General features: G+C 36.7%; 1 protein-coding gene across 8 annotated transcripts in view; it reads left to right on the top strand.

Annotated features, from left to right (window-relative positions):
* Nucleotides 1–14,172, top strand: part of LOC136858342 (transcription factor SPT20 homolog) — a 615,333-nt gene that overhangs the window by 372,770 nt on the left and 228,391 nt on the right. For all 8 annotated transcript variants that reach the window (XR_010858631.2, XM_067137808.2, XM_067137810.2 and 5 more), the window contains one exon: nucleotides 4,634–5,365. Coding sequence is in view for 7 of the 8 variants with exons in the window: in XM_067137808.2 (XP_066993909.2) it covers nucleotides 4,634–5,365 (732 nt within the window). In the remaining variant the exon portion in view is untranslated. The remainder of the gene's footprint in view (nucleotides 1–4,633; nucleotides 5,366–14,172) is intronic.

The raw sequence follows: 14,172 nt of genomic DNA on the forward strand, positions 1-14,172 counted from the left end.
TTCTATACCATTTCAGCTTACTGGTCTATCTTGTCTTGCTGTTTAGGGAATACAATTCTCTCTATGATTTCTGTGTTTTTGATTTTTTCCCTTCCTGTCTTCCCTGATATTCCTATAAGGAATTTCGTCTTGACTGCTCGGATTAGTATTTCAACCTGGTTTGTTGTTGTCAATGTGCCCACTGCGTATGTCAAAATTGATGTGGAATGCATTGAGTACAGAATTTTCTTGCATTTCTCATGGATATCCCGGTTCCGCACTATACCTCTCGCACATTGGTAAAACCGATTGGCTTGTTGGATTCTCTTTCTAATTTTTTCACTTATTTTTTTAGTTTTTCACAACTTCTAATTGTCTTTCATTTACTTCAATATTTCCTCTTCCTTCTCTATTACCTAATAAACTATGATTCTCTATTACTTCTTATCATCACGACTGCCGTACTCTCCTCCATACGTATTTTAATTCTATATCCCTCTATCTCCCTATTCCATGCAGTAACTTGTTCTTGTATTTCCATTTCATCTTCCCTCCCCTTATTACTCTGTCATGTGCAAAGAGTAAGGCCTTTGTCTCTTTGCTTCCCCTTTTTTGTTGTACACTCTTATGGATTTCAACCATGACTGTGACGAAGAATAGAGGGGATAATACACTTCCTTGTCAAAGTCCTGTTTCTAAATTGAACCAGTTTAATTGCCCTCATTTTAGTCTTCATGCTACTTATACTCTTTTCATATTTGGCTTCAATCATTTGTACTTCTGCTGTGCCTACTTCCTTTTTATCAATGCATCCCAGACCAGTTGCTGTGGTACAAAATCGTATGTCTTCTCAATACCTGTAAATTAATGTCCAATTAACCAAGTGAGTGGCTGCATGGTTTGGGGCACGAAGCTGTCAGCTTGCATTCGGGAGATAGTAGTTTTGAATCCCACTGTCGGCAGCCCTGAAGATAGTTCTCCATGGTTTCCAGTTTTCACACTAGGCAAATGCTGGGGCTGTACCTTAATTAAGACCACGGCTACTTCCTTCCTGCTCCTAACCCATTCCTTTCCTATCGTTGCTATAAGACCTATGTGTGTTTTGTTTTATCGTAATGTAAATTCTAAAAATGTCAACTAAATCTTTCCTGATGTCCCATCTTTTCTCTGTCATGTTCCTTAATGCAAAAATTAGATCAAAAGTTGATCTATCTCTTCTAAATCTCTATTATTCTTTCTCCATTTCTTTTTCTGCTTTCATCCTCAGTCTTCCCTCTAATATCCGCTCAAAGATCTTTGCTACATGTGAAATGAGGGTGATTCCCCGATAGCTGCTACATTCTTTCTTACCATCCTTATTGAATACTGGGATTATCAGACTCTTCCTCCAATCTTCTGGTACTTCTCTTTTCTTCTGTATCACTCTTCTTGTCTTGCTGCCTTTATCATCTCTGTAGCCACCTCATCCACATCTGATGCTTTGATACTTTTCATCTTCTTTATAGTTCCTTCTATTTCCGACATTGTTTTATCTTTATTTTGTTTTTTCTTCCACTATTTCTTCTTCATGTTCCTCCAGTTCTTTGAATTTGATATTAAGTAATTTAGCAAAATACACACCTCTCATTGCTGGAGAATATCCTCTCTTTCCGACAAAATTTGTCCTGTATCTGTCTGTACAAATTTTGAATCTTCTCTCCTGTTCTGCTTTTAACCAATCCCTACATCACTTTCTCACTTTAACATCTCCTCGCAAGGTTTCTGTGTAATTTTCCCAGCACTTCTGTTTCTCTTCCTGTACGATCTTCTAACATGTTTTGTTTGCTTCATTATACTTTTGCCTACTCTCTGTATTTTTCCCTCCTATCTAGCTCCTCCATTTTTTAAAAAAAAATTTCCTTTCCCTGCATCCCTTAATTTGTTATTCCACCAGGGCGTCTACTTTTCCCTCCTTTTCCCTGATACTCTACACATGTATCTTCTGCACATTTCTTCCTTGTGCAAATTTGGCCCATTCCTCTTCAACACTGCTAACCTCTTCTTTAGGAATTTGTTTCTTCAGTTCTTCTTGGAACTTCTCTTGTGCTCCCTTTTCCTTTAATTTCCATACCTTTATTTTTCTTTTTCTTGTCTCTTTTAATTTTACTATTTTACCAAGTCTTAATTTAGCTACTACTTGGCATAGCTGTCACATCTTCCAATTGTCTGCATTTCTCTCTCAACCAAAATCAGATCAATCAATTTTTCTTGTTCTCCTTTGTCCCATCCATAGCTAGTTATTTTTTGGCTGTTCTTCTTTCTAAACCATGTATTGCCTACTATTAATCCATTCCTCTCACAAAAATGTTTAATTAAATCTCATTCTGCATTTTTATTTCTGTAACTGAAAGGACCAATTATTTCTTCTTTACCGTGTCTTGTCTTTTCCTATGTGGGTATTCTTGTCTCTTATTATCACAGATTCTTTATCTTCAGTGCACCTCTCCAGTTCCTCCAAGAACTCTTCTAGACTCTCTTCAACATTACCTGTCTGAGGTGCATATACTTCGATAAAATATTGCACTTCACTCTCCAAGTGAAGTTTGATTTTCATGATTCTGTCATTTACCTGGTAGACCTTCTCTGTGTACTGTACCAGGTCTTCACTGACAATAAAACATACTCCATGATTGCAGTTTGCACTTCCACTCCAAGAAAGCTGAAACTCAAATCCAAGTATATACAGTACAATAGTAAACACTCGAAAACGAGTAGGTTGGTCCTCCAAACAGAACTCTTGTTCATTTGTGAGTCCATAGGTGACTGAACGGCCCAATACGGGAGGCACAGAATTTTACTTAGTTTACAAAAGGAGTATATTTATTACCCCACCTATTCAGTACAATTAGTAGCATGTTATATGGTTAATTAACCATAGAAAATCTAAATATTATGGGGACATGTTTTGCCCTTCTTTTATTGGGCACTATCAGCCATATTAATTTAATCTTAAAACAAAAATTGTTTAGAGGACAATGACATTTATAATTTGCAAAAATTGAACTGTAATTTCTTATGATATTAATATTATGGAATAGTAGTTATAAAATATGATGTTGGGACATGACATATAAAAGACATGTTAAAATCATTGTAAGCAAATTTAAAATCTTGTTCAAAAGAAAATTTGTGTCATATAAAATTCTAAAAACGGCACATGTCTGGTACTGAAGTGGATCCTCTTCGTAAGAAAATTCAGCGTATACTTGCTGGGGCAGTTGTCAACATAAGTTTTCAATAGACTAGAATGGTTGAAAACTTGAGGTGAATTTTGTTTATATTTTGCGTTCTGGTGCTAAAAATTGGCCAAGAGAAAAGGAGAAAGCTATAAAATTACCTTCATTAAGTTGATTGATCTAAATTATTATTTTGATATAACCAATGCAAACAGTTACTCCAGACAGACCAACGCTGCTAATACAGTAAGATAGACATAAATACAGCAAATGATATAACCACATTCTTTTCCTTGGTGTTCCACATCTTCTAGAAGGACTACATTTCCACGTGATAATCAAATATTACCTGTCAAATACTCGGAAATACTCGCCTCGAAAGCAGCTTCAAATAGCACATCATCGTCTGTTTGCATTGGTTATATCAAGATAATATTTTAGATCAATCAACTTAATGAAGAGAATTTTATAACTTTTGCCTTTTCTCTTGGCCAATTTTTAGTGCCGGAACACAAAATATAAAGAAAATTCACCAAGTTTTCAACCATTCTAGTCTATTGAAAACTTATGTTGACAACTGTCCCAGCAAGTATATGCTGAATTTTCTTACGAAGAGGATCCACTTCAGTACCAGACGTGCCGTTTTTAGAATTTTATATAACATAAATTTTCTTTTGGACAAGATTTTAAATTTGTTTACAATGATTTTAACATGTCTTGTATATGTCATGTCCCAACATCATAATTTATAATTACTATTCTCTAATATTAATATCATAAGAAATCACAGTTCAGTTTTTACAAATAATAAATGGCATTGTCCTCTAAACAATGTTTGTTTTAAGATTAAATTAATATGGCTGATGCCCAATAAAAGAAGGGCGAAACATGTCCGTATAATATTTAGATTTTCTCTGTTTAATTAACCACATAACATGGTGCTAATTGTATTGAATAGGTGGGGTAATAAATATACTTCTTTTGTAAACTAAGATCACTGTTTTCAATACGGAGCAAAAATGAGAGTGATGGTTTCTAAGGCACAGAATTTGCCGCAGAGATGGCAGAAGTCCCAGGTGGAGCAGCAATTGTTCTTCTGTTCCGTTCTTTTTTCTTCCTTTGTTGCCTCTTATCGTTCACTATTCGCCTATGGTAATTTTGATAAGAGTCTAGTGGAGTTCTTGGAGGACCTGGAGAGGTGTATCGAAGATAAAGAAGTGGTGATAATGGGAGACATGAATGACCACATAGGGACAGGCAGACAAGGTAAAGAAGAAATAACTGGTCCTTTTAGAAATTCCAGTATGGTAATTATTTAGCCATTTTTCACCTTCATGAAAATATTTCTCATGTGTTTTTTTGTGTTTGTACAAAATGTGTGATAATTAAGGGGTGATTTTTTTCTTTTCTAATTAAAAATAAATAAATTATATTTTCAGTACATCCAAAACCCAGCACCACCTGTCGTTAGCTATCCTACATTCAATCGTCTGGACCAGCAACAGGGACTTCAGCCAGCTCATGGTCAAGTACAGCAGCAACAGGGCCATCCATTACAAAACCATGGTCCTCCAATGCAGAATCAGGGTCCTCCTCTTCAGCCTCAAAATCCACAGCTACAGAGCCCTGGGCCTCCCCTTCAGAATCAAGGTATTCATCTACAACAGGCTGGTCCACCTGTTCAAAGCGAAGGTCCTCCTTTGCATACTCAAGGTCATTGGCAGCAGGGTCCTCCTTTACAGGCCCAAGTAGCTCTTCAGAATCCTGGTCCTTTACAAATTCAAGGACAAAGTTCCTTGCTTCAAGGCCAGATTCAGCAAGGAGCACCATTTCAGCAACCAGGACAGAATCCTCAAATTCAGGTGGCAGGGCCTGGTTTGCAGCTTAAGCAAGGACAGGTACAGCCTCAACCACAGCAAGGTTCTCCCCTTCATCAACAACAACACCAACAAAGTAGTCCTCTACAGCAACAATCTCAGCAGTCACAACAGCAACAGCAAACACAACAGCAACAGCAGACCCAGCAACAGCAACAACAACAACAACAACAGGTTCAACAACAAACACAACCACAGGCTCAACAGCAGTCACATCAAGTACAACAGATTAACAAAAGTGCTCAGAAGAGAAGATTTACGGAAGATAGAGATGAATCTCAAGATGTCTTTCAGGTGAGCATTGTTTCAGTTTCTCATATTCATTCTGAATTACTTTGCCAATACATATTCTCAAAATGCTTCAGATATTTTATTCCACCGTGATATACCTTACGATATACACTCATAACTGAATGGCACATCTTTAAATATCATTTGTGTTGGCCAAAAACCTTCAGTGTGTTAGGGAACATTAAACCATTAGGGAAAAGAGAAAAACAGAAACAAAAAACCAACAACAACGTTAAAAATGAAAATATGATAGTTGTCAAACAATAGGTAGACAGTAAATATACTTGGATAAGGAAGAGAGGAAACACAGATTGACTAGTTTAGGCAAGGATATAAAGATCCACTCTAAATTAGAAAGTAAGGCAAAGAAAATTGAGATTGAAGTAAAAGTCTGACATAATAAATGTTCTGTACTGTATTTTTTATATGTATATATACACTTATATATGCCTGGTTGGTAATTGTAGTGCAGTCATGTTCAGGAGGTGTTTCACATTCCTGCAGGTCTGCCAACTCACCTCATTTGGGTCCTCTCCCATTCTCTGTTTCCTATAGTATAAGGGTTTTCTCATGTACTCCATTAGTAGAAGGGTTACAAATTGCCATATTGGAAAAATGTTGATTGTTGTCAAATGTTCCAGTTTAGTTTCTTGGAGCACATGGTTATTTGTAACTGTTGGGTTAGCTATTGGTGTATCCATTATTAGAGATCAGTTTTATTTTAATTAATAATCTAAGGAAGGTACTGGTCTTTTTCTCTTTCTGTACAGTAGTTGTGCTGAACTGTTGTTATTCCAGTACAAGACAATATAACCAATGAACAATGGAATATATTTAGAAGTGAAACAGACAGGTGTTAAAGTGTATAATCCTTAACTCTCTTGATTGTTCTGAAGAAGGCAGTTATAAAGTAATACGTATGACCTTGTCCTATGTTGAAAGGTCATATGAATTAGCTGTAAAAAAAGAAAAAAGAAAGTTGACTCTTCAAACGGTGAAAAAAAGAAAAAAGAAAGTTGACTCTTCAAACGGTGATGGTTGACTTCTTCAAAGCTAGGAGAGTGGTGTTCCATTTTTGCAATTATAAGGAAATATAAGCTTAAAATGACAGAACCTAGAATCAACAATCTAGTCAGAAATTTACTGTGCGACAGCAGAATACTCCAAAAAGCCAAACTATGTATCACGTGTTTTGTACCAGCTCTCCTCTATAGTTTGGAGACACTTACTCTACTAAACATTGACCTCAGTAGTATTCAGGCAGTAGGAATAAGATTCATGAGAACCATGAATTAAAAAATCATCAGGAACAAGATGAAAAATTAAGTGAATAGGAAGCCATCATCAAGGTTCCAATCTATGTGGTACTATAAAAAAGTGTAGACTTCAGTGTATAGACGTGTAATGAAAGAACTGCAAGGAAATATTTCAGTCTCAAAGTGGATGGAAAAAAGACGAAGGAGAAGGCCAGTATTGCATAGAGGCAGTGAAAGCAGAGGTGGAAGAAGAGAAATTCACATAGGAAAATAACCACAAAGGAAAAATGTATGAAGATTGAGGAGGAATGTCTAGGGGTTACTTACTAAGACATGTAGTGTAGAAGAACACAATTTCTTTTTTATTCAATCTTTGATTGTCTGCAGTGGGCGTGACATTCACTAAGAGCGTGATAAGTAGGAATGGCATTCTTTAAGAATTATGAACATCCTCCCCATCTGGTTGATTTCCAGGAGGATGACCAGCTGGACAGGGCACGTTAAATGCCTTCCATCTGTAGTACAAGGCACAACAGTTCTTATTTTACCATTTCACCGTTGAGATAATTCATCTACATATTCCTGATTCCACATATGCCTTGGATGTAGGTCCTCAAAAGGGCAAAGTCATCAACTAGGAGCTTTGTGTCTCTTTTGTGTGGCTATAAAACTGTTGTCCATCTCTTCCAGATATCTTCTGTTAGTTGTTGGCTGAGACGAAATTGCATCTGTAAGTTGACTTTGATGTTTGGTTTTTGTCTGATAGGGATGACTGTCAGTTTGCCTCCATGGAGTAAGTGTGCTGGTATTAAGCAATCGCCATTCTTATTTTGAACTGAATGTTGTGAATTGATTGCGGCTTCTATTTTGGATAAGATGGTACCCAACATTTCATCTGTTTGCTTATTCCATAGCCTTAGATTCTTTGTCAGGCACTGTTTAACTGTGCCAACTGTGCGCTCCCACCATCCTCCCACTCAAATTGCTCGCGGGGCAGTTAATCTTTTCCATATAATCCCATGATTAGTGAAGTACTGGGATGTTTAGGAAGAAGAGAAGAAGGGAGACAATTCATCTAATTCTCGGCATCCTGCTTGGAATGTCATGACTTTATCAGAATAAATTGTATGTGGGAGACCTCTGTGAGTTACAAATCTTTTTTTACTGTAATGCTAAAAGAAATTAGTCAACGAGCATATCTGAAGAAAGTTTCACATGTATTGCTCATTTCATGGCACAACTGTATGACTTGCTGAGTGTTTAACTTTCTTACCATTAAGTAGACCAGCAAAATCTGATCCACCGACTAAGAATGGGGATAAAGGCTGAACATAATCATTTGGTAATGGGGCTTCACATTCCTTTATTGGCACGTTCTTGGTGATTTTGCAAGGTAAGCGCCTCTGTAAGACTTTTTTGATGCTTTGTTAAGATTCAGAAGTTAGTGCGAAATTTAGAAAGAAGGATCTTTACTCCCAGGTGAAATAGTCAGATGTGGGTCTGGTATGTGAGTAGTTGCGTGAAATGGTGGTTTTCTTTAAGTAATAAGGGTTGTTTTTCATTTGTTGAAAGTTCTGAAAACTGGACCCATCCTATGACTTGAATAAGGTTGTCTTTGTGATAGGGATGAAATCATCCAATCTTGGAAGTTCTTGGAAATGGTAAACAGTTGCAAAAGAGCTTAATATTACTCTGGAAAGATTTATTGTTGTGATATATATATATCAGATGGCTACGATTTTCCTTATTCGGACGTCGTTAACTCGCCATATGCTTTTGTGAGACTTTGACATTATTAACGAAGTGCAGAATCCATCCCGTTAAGCACAAAAGTTTCTAATATGAGCTGTATTTTAACACATGGATTTGTGGCTCATAAATGATGACTGTCAGAGTTTGCAGACCTATTTTTCATGCATCAGATAGTGTGGTGCACTGGAAGGTCACATCCACAGGCCAGGAATCTGGAGGTTTACAAAGCTAGATAGGCCTTGCCACCATTTGTTGGCAGTGGCAATTTTGTCTGCTTTGAGGCCTCTGGATTAAAATGTCTACTGGATTTTTAGATTCTAGGCAGTGGTACCACTGAGAAGGTGGAGTGTGTTACTGTATCTCAGTGACACAATTGCATACAAATGTTTTCCATTGATGTGGGTCACTACAAATCCATCCAGGTGAAATTGTGGAATTTCTCCACAGTCCCACAGTCAATAGTTTGACATGTGTAGTGCAGTAGTCTTGTTCCAACCAGAGCTGCCGACAATGTTTTCATCATCATCATCATCATCATCATCATCATCATCATCATCATCATCATCAGTGTTGCACTCCAGTCGCCCAGGTGTGGTTAAGAAGCCTCCTCCACTCCTTTCTCTCCTTCCTCTTTTCCTGCTCCATTACTTCCGCCACATCCAATCCAGCTTCTCAAATGTCCTTCCAAATCAGATCCATCCACCTTCTTCTCAGCCTTCCAAATGGTCTCTTTCCCTTACCTTCTCCTTCCAATTCCCTTCTTGCTTTCTGTATGTTGTGTACTAATGGTTCTCTGTTTAGCTCTTCTGTGATTTTAATATTTAGAATTCTGTCTCCTCTTGTCTTTTTAACTGATGTTCTTAAAAAATTCATTTCTACTGCTTGGATCTTACTATCTCGTCTCTTATTAGTTATCAGCGTTTCTAGTCCGTATGTTATGGTATGAAATACTGTTTTTATTTATTTACATTTTATGGCCTTCATTGGACCACTCTAGCCAACTTTATACAAATAATTTTTCAGTTTCCTGTCAGCCCAGTACTTCTTCATTTTCTCTGATCTTATCCTTCTCTCTTCATCGGAAATCACCCTTCCTATTTTCTGTTTATTGAATTTGATTTGCAGTCTGGTTTGCTTGTCTGTGAGTTTCCTGATTTTGTTGGTTTTGTTTCTTAGGTCTTCCACTGTAATTTGTAGTTCATCCATATCTTCCTTGATTTTTGTAATCCACTTAATGTTGCACTTACTATTCCATAATTTTTCTATTATTCTCCTGATGATCCTGTTCTCTAGTGTCCTGATTAGATATCTAAAAAATTAAATGCATTTCTTCCTGATTGTGCTCATTACTGGTTCTATTTCCTTGTAGACTGTTTCATTAGAAGCTACTCTCCAGTGTCCATCTTTTTGGTATGATTTGTTGATGCACGTTCTAATGATTCTTCTTCTATCTTGAGCATTTTGTCTATTTGTGTAGTGCTAGTTGTTTTGAAGATGGTTTCACTTGCATATGTTATTTCTGGTTGAGTGACTGTTTTGTAGTGCTTTAATTCTGTTGCTATTGACAGGTCCTTTTTGTTGTAAGTATTCTTAGTGACATATTGTGCTCTGGTCAATTAATTTATTTATTCTGTTATGCCATGCTGGCTTTTCATTGAGGTTATATGTTATGAGTTCTCCCAGATATTTAAATTTATCTACGATTTTGATTTCTTAGTTTCCTATGGCAATTTTGTTTATGAGTGGTGGGTCAGTAAACATGATTACTGTCTTTTCAAAAGATATTCCAAGACCAATTTTCTGTGCTATTTCCTGTAGTGATATAACTTGTTGTCTGGTTTCCTGAATATTGTTGGACAAGAGAGCAAGGTCATCGACAAATCCTAGGCAATTTAAACTTATGTTGTCTTTGGGTCTTTCAATTCGGATGTTCTTTGGGTTAATCTTGTACCATTCCCTCATTATATATTCCAAAGCACAGTTGAATAGCAGTGGTGGCAAGCAATCTCCTTGTCTTAAGCCTGTTTTAATGATGAATGGCTCAGAGAATTCCCCTCTGAACTTGACTTTTGATTTAGTGTTGGTTAAGGTGAGTTCAATCAATTTGATTAATTTTGGATGGAGCCCGAAATTTTGTAAAATTTTCAACATTGAAGGTCTATGGATACAGTCGTAAGCTTTTTTGAAGTCCACGAAGGTTATTGCAAGAGGTTTGTTCTGCTTCTTGTAATATGCTATGGCTAATTTTAAAGTGATGATTTGTTGTGCACAGCTTCTCCAAGGTCTGAAGCCTCCTTGGTATTCACCTAATTCTTCCTCTAGTTGCTCTTTGATCATCCTGTACAGAATTCTGGAGAAAATCTTGTATGTGCAGTCTAAGAGAGAGATACCTCTGTAATTATCTGGATTGCTTTTATCTCCTTTTTTGTGGAGTGGGTGGATTATGGCTGTGGTCCAAAGTTCGAGGAACTTTTCTGTTATCCAGATTTTTGTTAGGGACATGTGTAAGGATGTTCGAACTGTATCACTGGCATATTTCCACATTTCTGCGAAAACTTTGTCTTCTCCGCATGCCTTATAATTTTTCAACTCTCTGAGTGCTGTTTCCACCTCTTGGATTGTTGGGGAATTTATGAGTTCAATCGGGGTTTTGATGGGCGTGGCTGTATTAATTGCTAAAAGTTCCGAGGTTCTTCATAATTCAAAAGTTTAATGAATGCTTTTGCCATGATTTCAGCATTTTCCTTGTCGTTATGTGTCGTTTTTCCATCCTCACTTTTCAGTATTAACGTGGGAGGGGCAAACTTTTGTACTTTTTTTCCAAACATTTTGTAAAAGTCCCTGGAATTGGTTTTGTGGTAATTTTCTTCTATTAAGTTGATTAGATCTTTCTGTGATTGTCTCTTGGTTTGCCTGATAATTTGTGTGAACTTTTCCCTGATATTTTTGAGGTTGGTTGCACTCTCTTCTGTTTTGTGTGTTTGAAATTTCAACCATACCTGATGTCTGTCTTCATGAATTTTGTCACATTGTGAGGTCCACCAGGCATGTTTGTGTGTGTTCAATGGGGCTAAATTTTCAGCTTGTTGCCTGAGAATTGGAACCAGTTCTTCTAAGTTATCTGTCAGTTTTATGTTTTGTGTGACTTCTCTATATTTATCATTTCTAATTAATTCGTGTGGATCAAAGTTCCTCTTTCGTTTATTGCGTTTTGGTTTCTTTTTTAGTGGTGTGAACTTAATTTTGATTTTGACTATGTAATGATCTGAACCTGTATCTACTCCTCTTAATACTTTATCATTGAAGATTTCTCTTTGGAAGGTTTTGTCCATAAATACGTGATCCAGCTGCCATTCCCCTTTTCTCCAATCAGGCTGTTTCCAAGTTTTAAGTTTGTTAGGTCTCCTTTTGAAGTATGTGGACTTTGACATCAGTTTGTGTTCTCTGCAGAGTTCAACAAGTCTTTGACCATTCTTATTTGTATGTTTATATGGACCCCATTTCCCAGTGATATCTCGGTATTTCTTTTCTCTTCTGAGTTGGGCATTGAAGTCCCCTAACAGGATCTTAATGTTGTTAATATTTGTTTGGTTTACAGTTTGGTCAAGGAGATCCCAAAACTTTTCCACTTCTTTCCTATTCTTTGTTAGAAAATTCTTTTCATTAGTAGGGGCATGGGCATTTATGATGGAATAAATTTTGTTGGATGCTTTTAAACTCAAAGTTGCAATTCTAGGTGAGATGGCTTGAAAATCGATTATCGAATTTATTATTTTCACATTGACTATAAACCCGGGGACATTGTTTCAAAACCCTTAGTCCAGGTTTTCCGTTGTAAATTCTATAGCCTTGAGATTCGAGTGGTTCTTCTGTAGTATTTCTCATCTCGTTGAGTCCTGCTACTAAAATTTTCTGTTTATCTCATTCGTCCGTCAAGTTCTTTAGTTTTCCTGCTTTAAGTAGAGAATTAATATTATGAGTAGCAATGTAGTTGATCTGATCTTGTTTGATCCTGTTCTTATGTGCTGGCATAGGAATGGGTTATTGCCAACGCTCCGACTCGTTGACGCCTTCTAGGTGGCTACCCACCGAGTCCGATGTAGCCTTCTCCTGCTTTCTTGGACAGGACGGTGGAATTTCTTTCCTAAAAGACCTTTCCATGGTTGACTTTCGAAGGTAGTTAACCTTGGGTGGAGCAAGCTCTGATTTACAACTACGGTTGTTAACCGCAGAGGGACAACCCCAGATGTTCAGGGTTCTGGGTTGGCATTTCCTCCTAACGCAATGAGGTATGGTTTTTCCGCCAATACTCGGGTGGCTGATTGCAGTGGTTTCCCACTGGGCAATGGGGTCGCCACGTCCCTACGCCAGATACTGTTTATATTTTGTTCTCTTGGGTACTTTGTCATCCCATGAAAGCTCTCTGACTTGATGATAAAATGTTATACCTTTACTTAGTTTGTTATTAATTTCAGGGTTGATTTCATTACTTCCATTAATAATGCTAACTAGATATGTAAAGTTTTCTACATTCTCTAACCATTCTCCGTCTATGTTCACTTGGCTTCCCTTTTTCTCTGTTTTGCAGTGCATGACTACAGTTTTCTTTTTACTAATTACCATTCCAAACTCTTTCAGATTTTCATTCCAAATGTCCAGTCTCTTTTGTACTTCCTTTTCTCCATTTCCCTAAATCACCAAAATCATCTGTAAATACCGAAGCGTTCACTTCATCACTACTGGTACTTGTTTTGCACGTTTTATGATTTCATCCATTAATGTAATAAACTATAACGGTGACCGTGTGCACCCTTCTACTAGTCGGTGGCACGAACACTCTACACTCAGGGTCTTCAACAGGTTCTCCCTATTATTAGATTTCATTAGGTAAATTGAATGCCTCTGCTAGCTATGGTGCTCGAATGGTGATTGAACATGTTTATTTACATCCCTGTATTGATTAATGACGAAGAATGATGATAACGAGTCACGTTACGAATCCTATTGGGCGACCGAAATGTCAAATTGAACATTTTGTTTATTAAACCAGTAAAATTGGTTTTGTATATTATCCAGTCTCAAATTCATGATTATTCCAATAATATCCCACATAATCGCAAATAATTTGATATTGGTTTTGAGACTATTTAAATCCATATTATTGGCGATGTCTTGTAAATGGTAATGAACGTAATGCCAAAATAGATTAACAGATATGGTTGAGAATGTCTACCTTACATTAATAACAACTGAGATATTCTGGATAGGAATACGTTTATTCAAACAAAATCCCTAAATAAGTTTAAACGAAACCAAGGATCGACATGAAATCTGAATATATGAGAATTAAAATTTTAAGATAGCAATCAGTTGTCAATTCAAACCTTTCAATGTAATGCAGCGAACAACATTAAACATCATCTATCGAATTTCATTTATACAAACACTAGTTCACAATAATCATTAATATCATTCTTATAACTGTCATGGATGTGATGTATGATTTCATCGGATATAAATGAACCTAAATATAATAACCTATTTCTCAATGGCGATTATCCAAATTCAATATAATTCCGTTACAGAGATCGATGTATGTATATATAAATATACTAGCTGATGTACCCGTGCTTCGCAACGGGATTCTCAGAGAGACTGCCTTTGTGGTTTAACTACAGTTAACTTAGGCCATTACAAAAATGTTAGTAGGAATGTAGGGATTAAAAGCAATGTTATCATATAAAATACTCGCTCAAATGGAAAACCGCACATTTTCTAACTTTCAACGAACAGTACTACGAT

The sequence above is a fragment of the Anabrus simplex genome, chromosome 1, assembly GCF_040414725.1.
Source record: "Anabrus simplex isolate iqAnaSimp1 chromosome 1, ASM4041472v1, whole genome shotgun sequence".
NCBI classification, from domain to species: domain Eukaryota; kingdom Metazoa; phylum Arthropoda; class Insecta; order Orthoptera; family Tettigoniidae; genus Anabrus; species Anabrus simplex.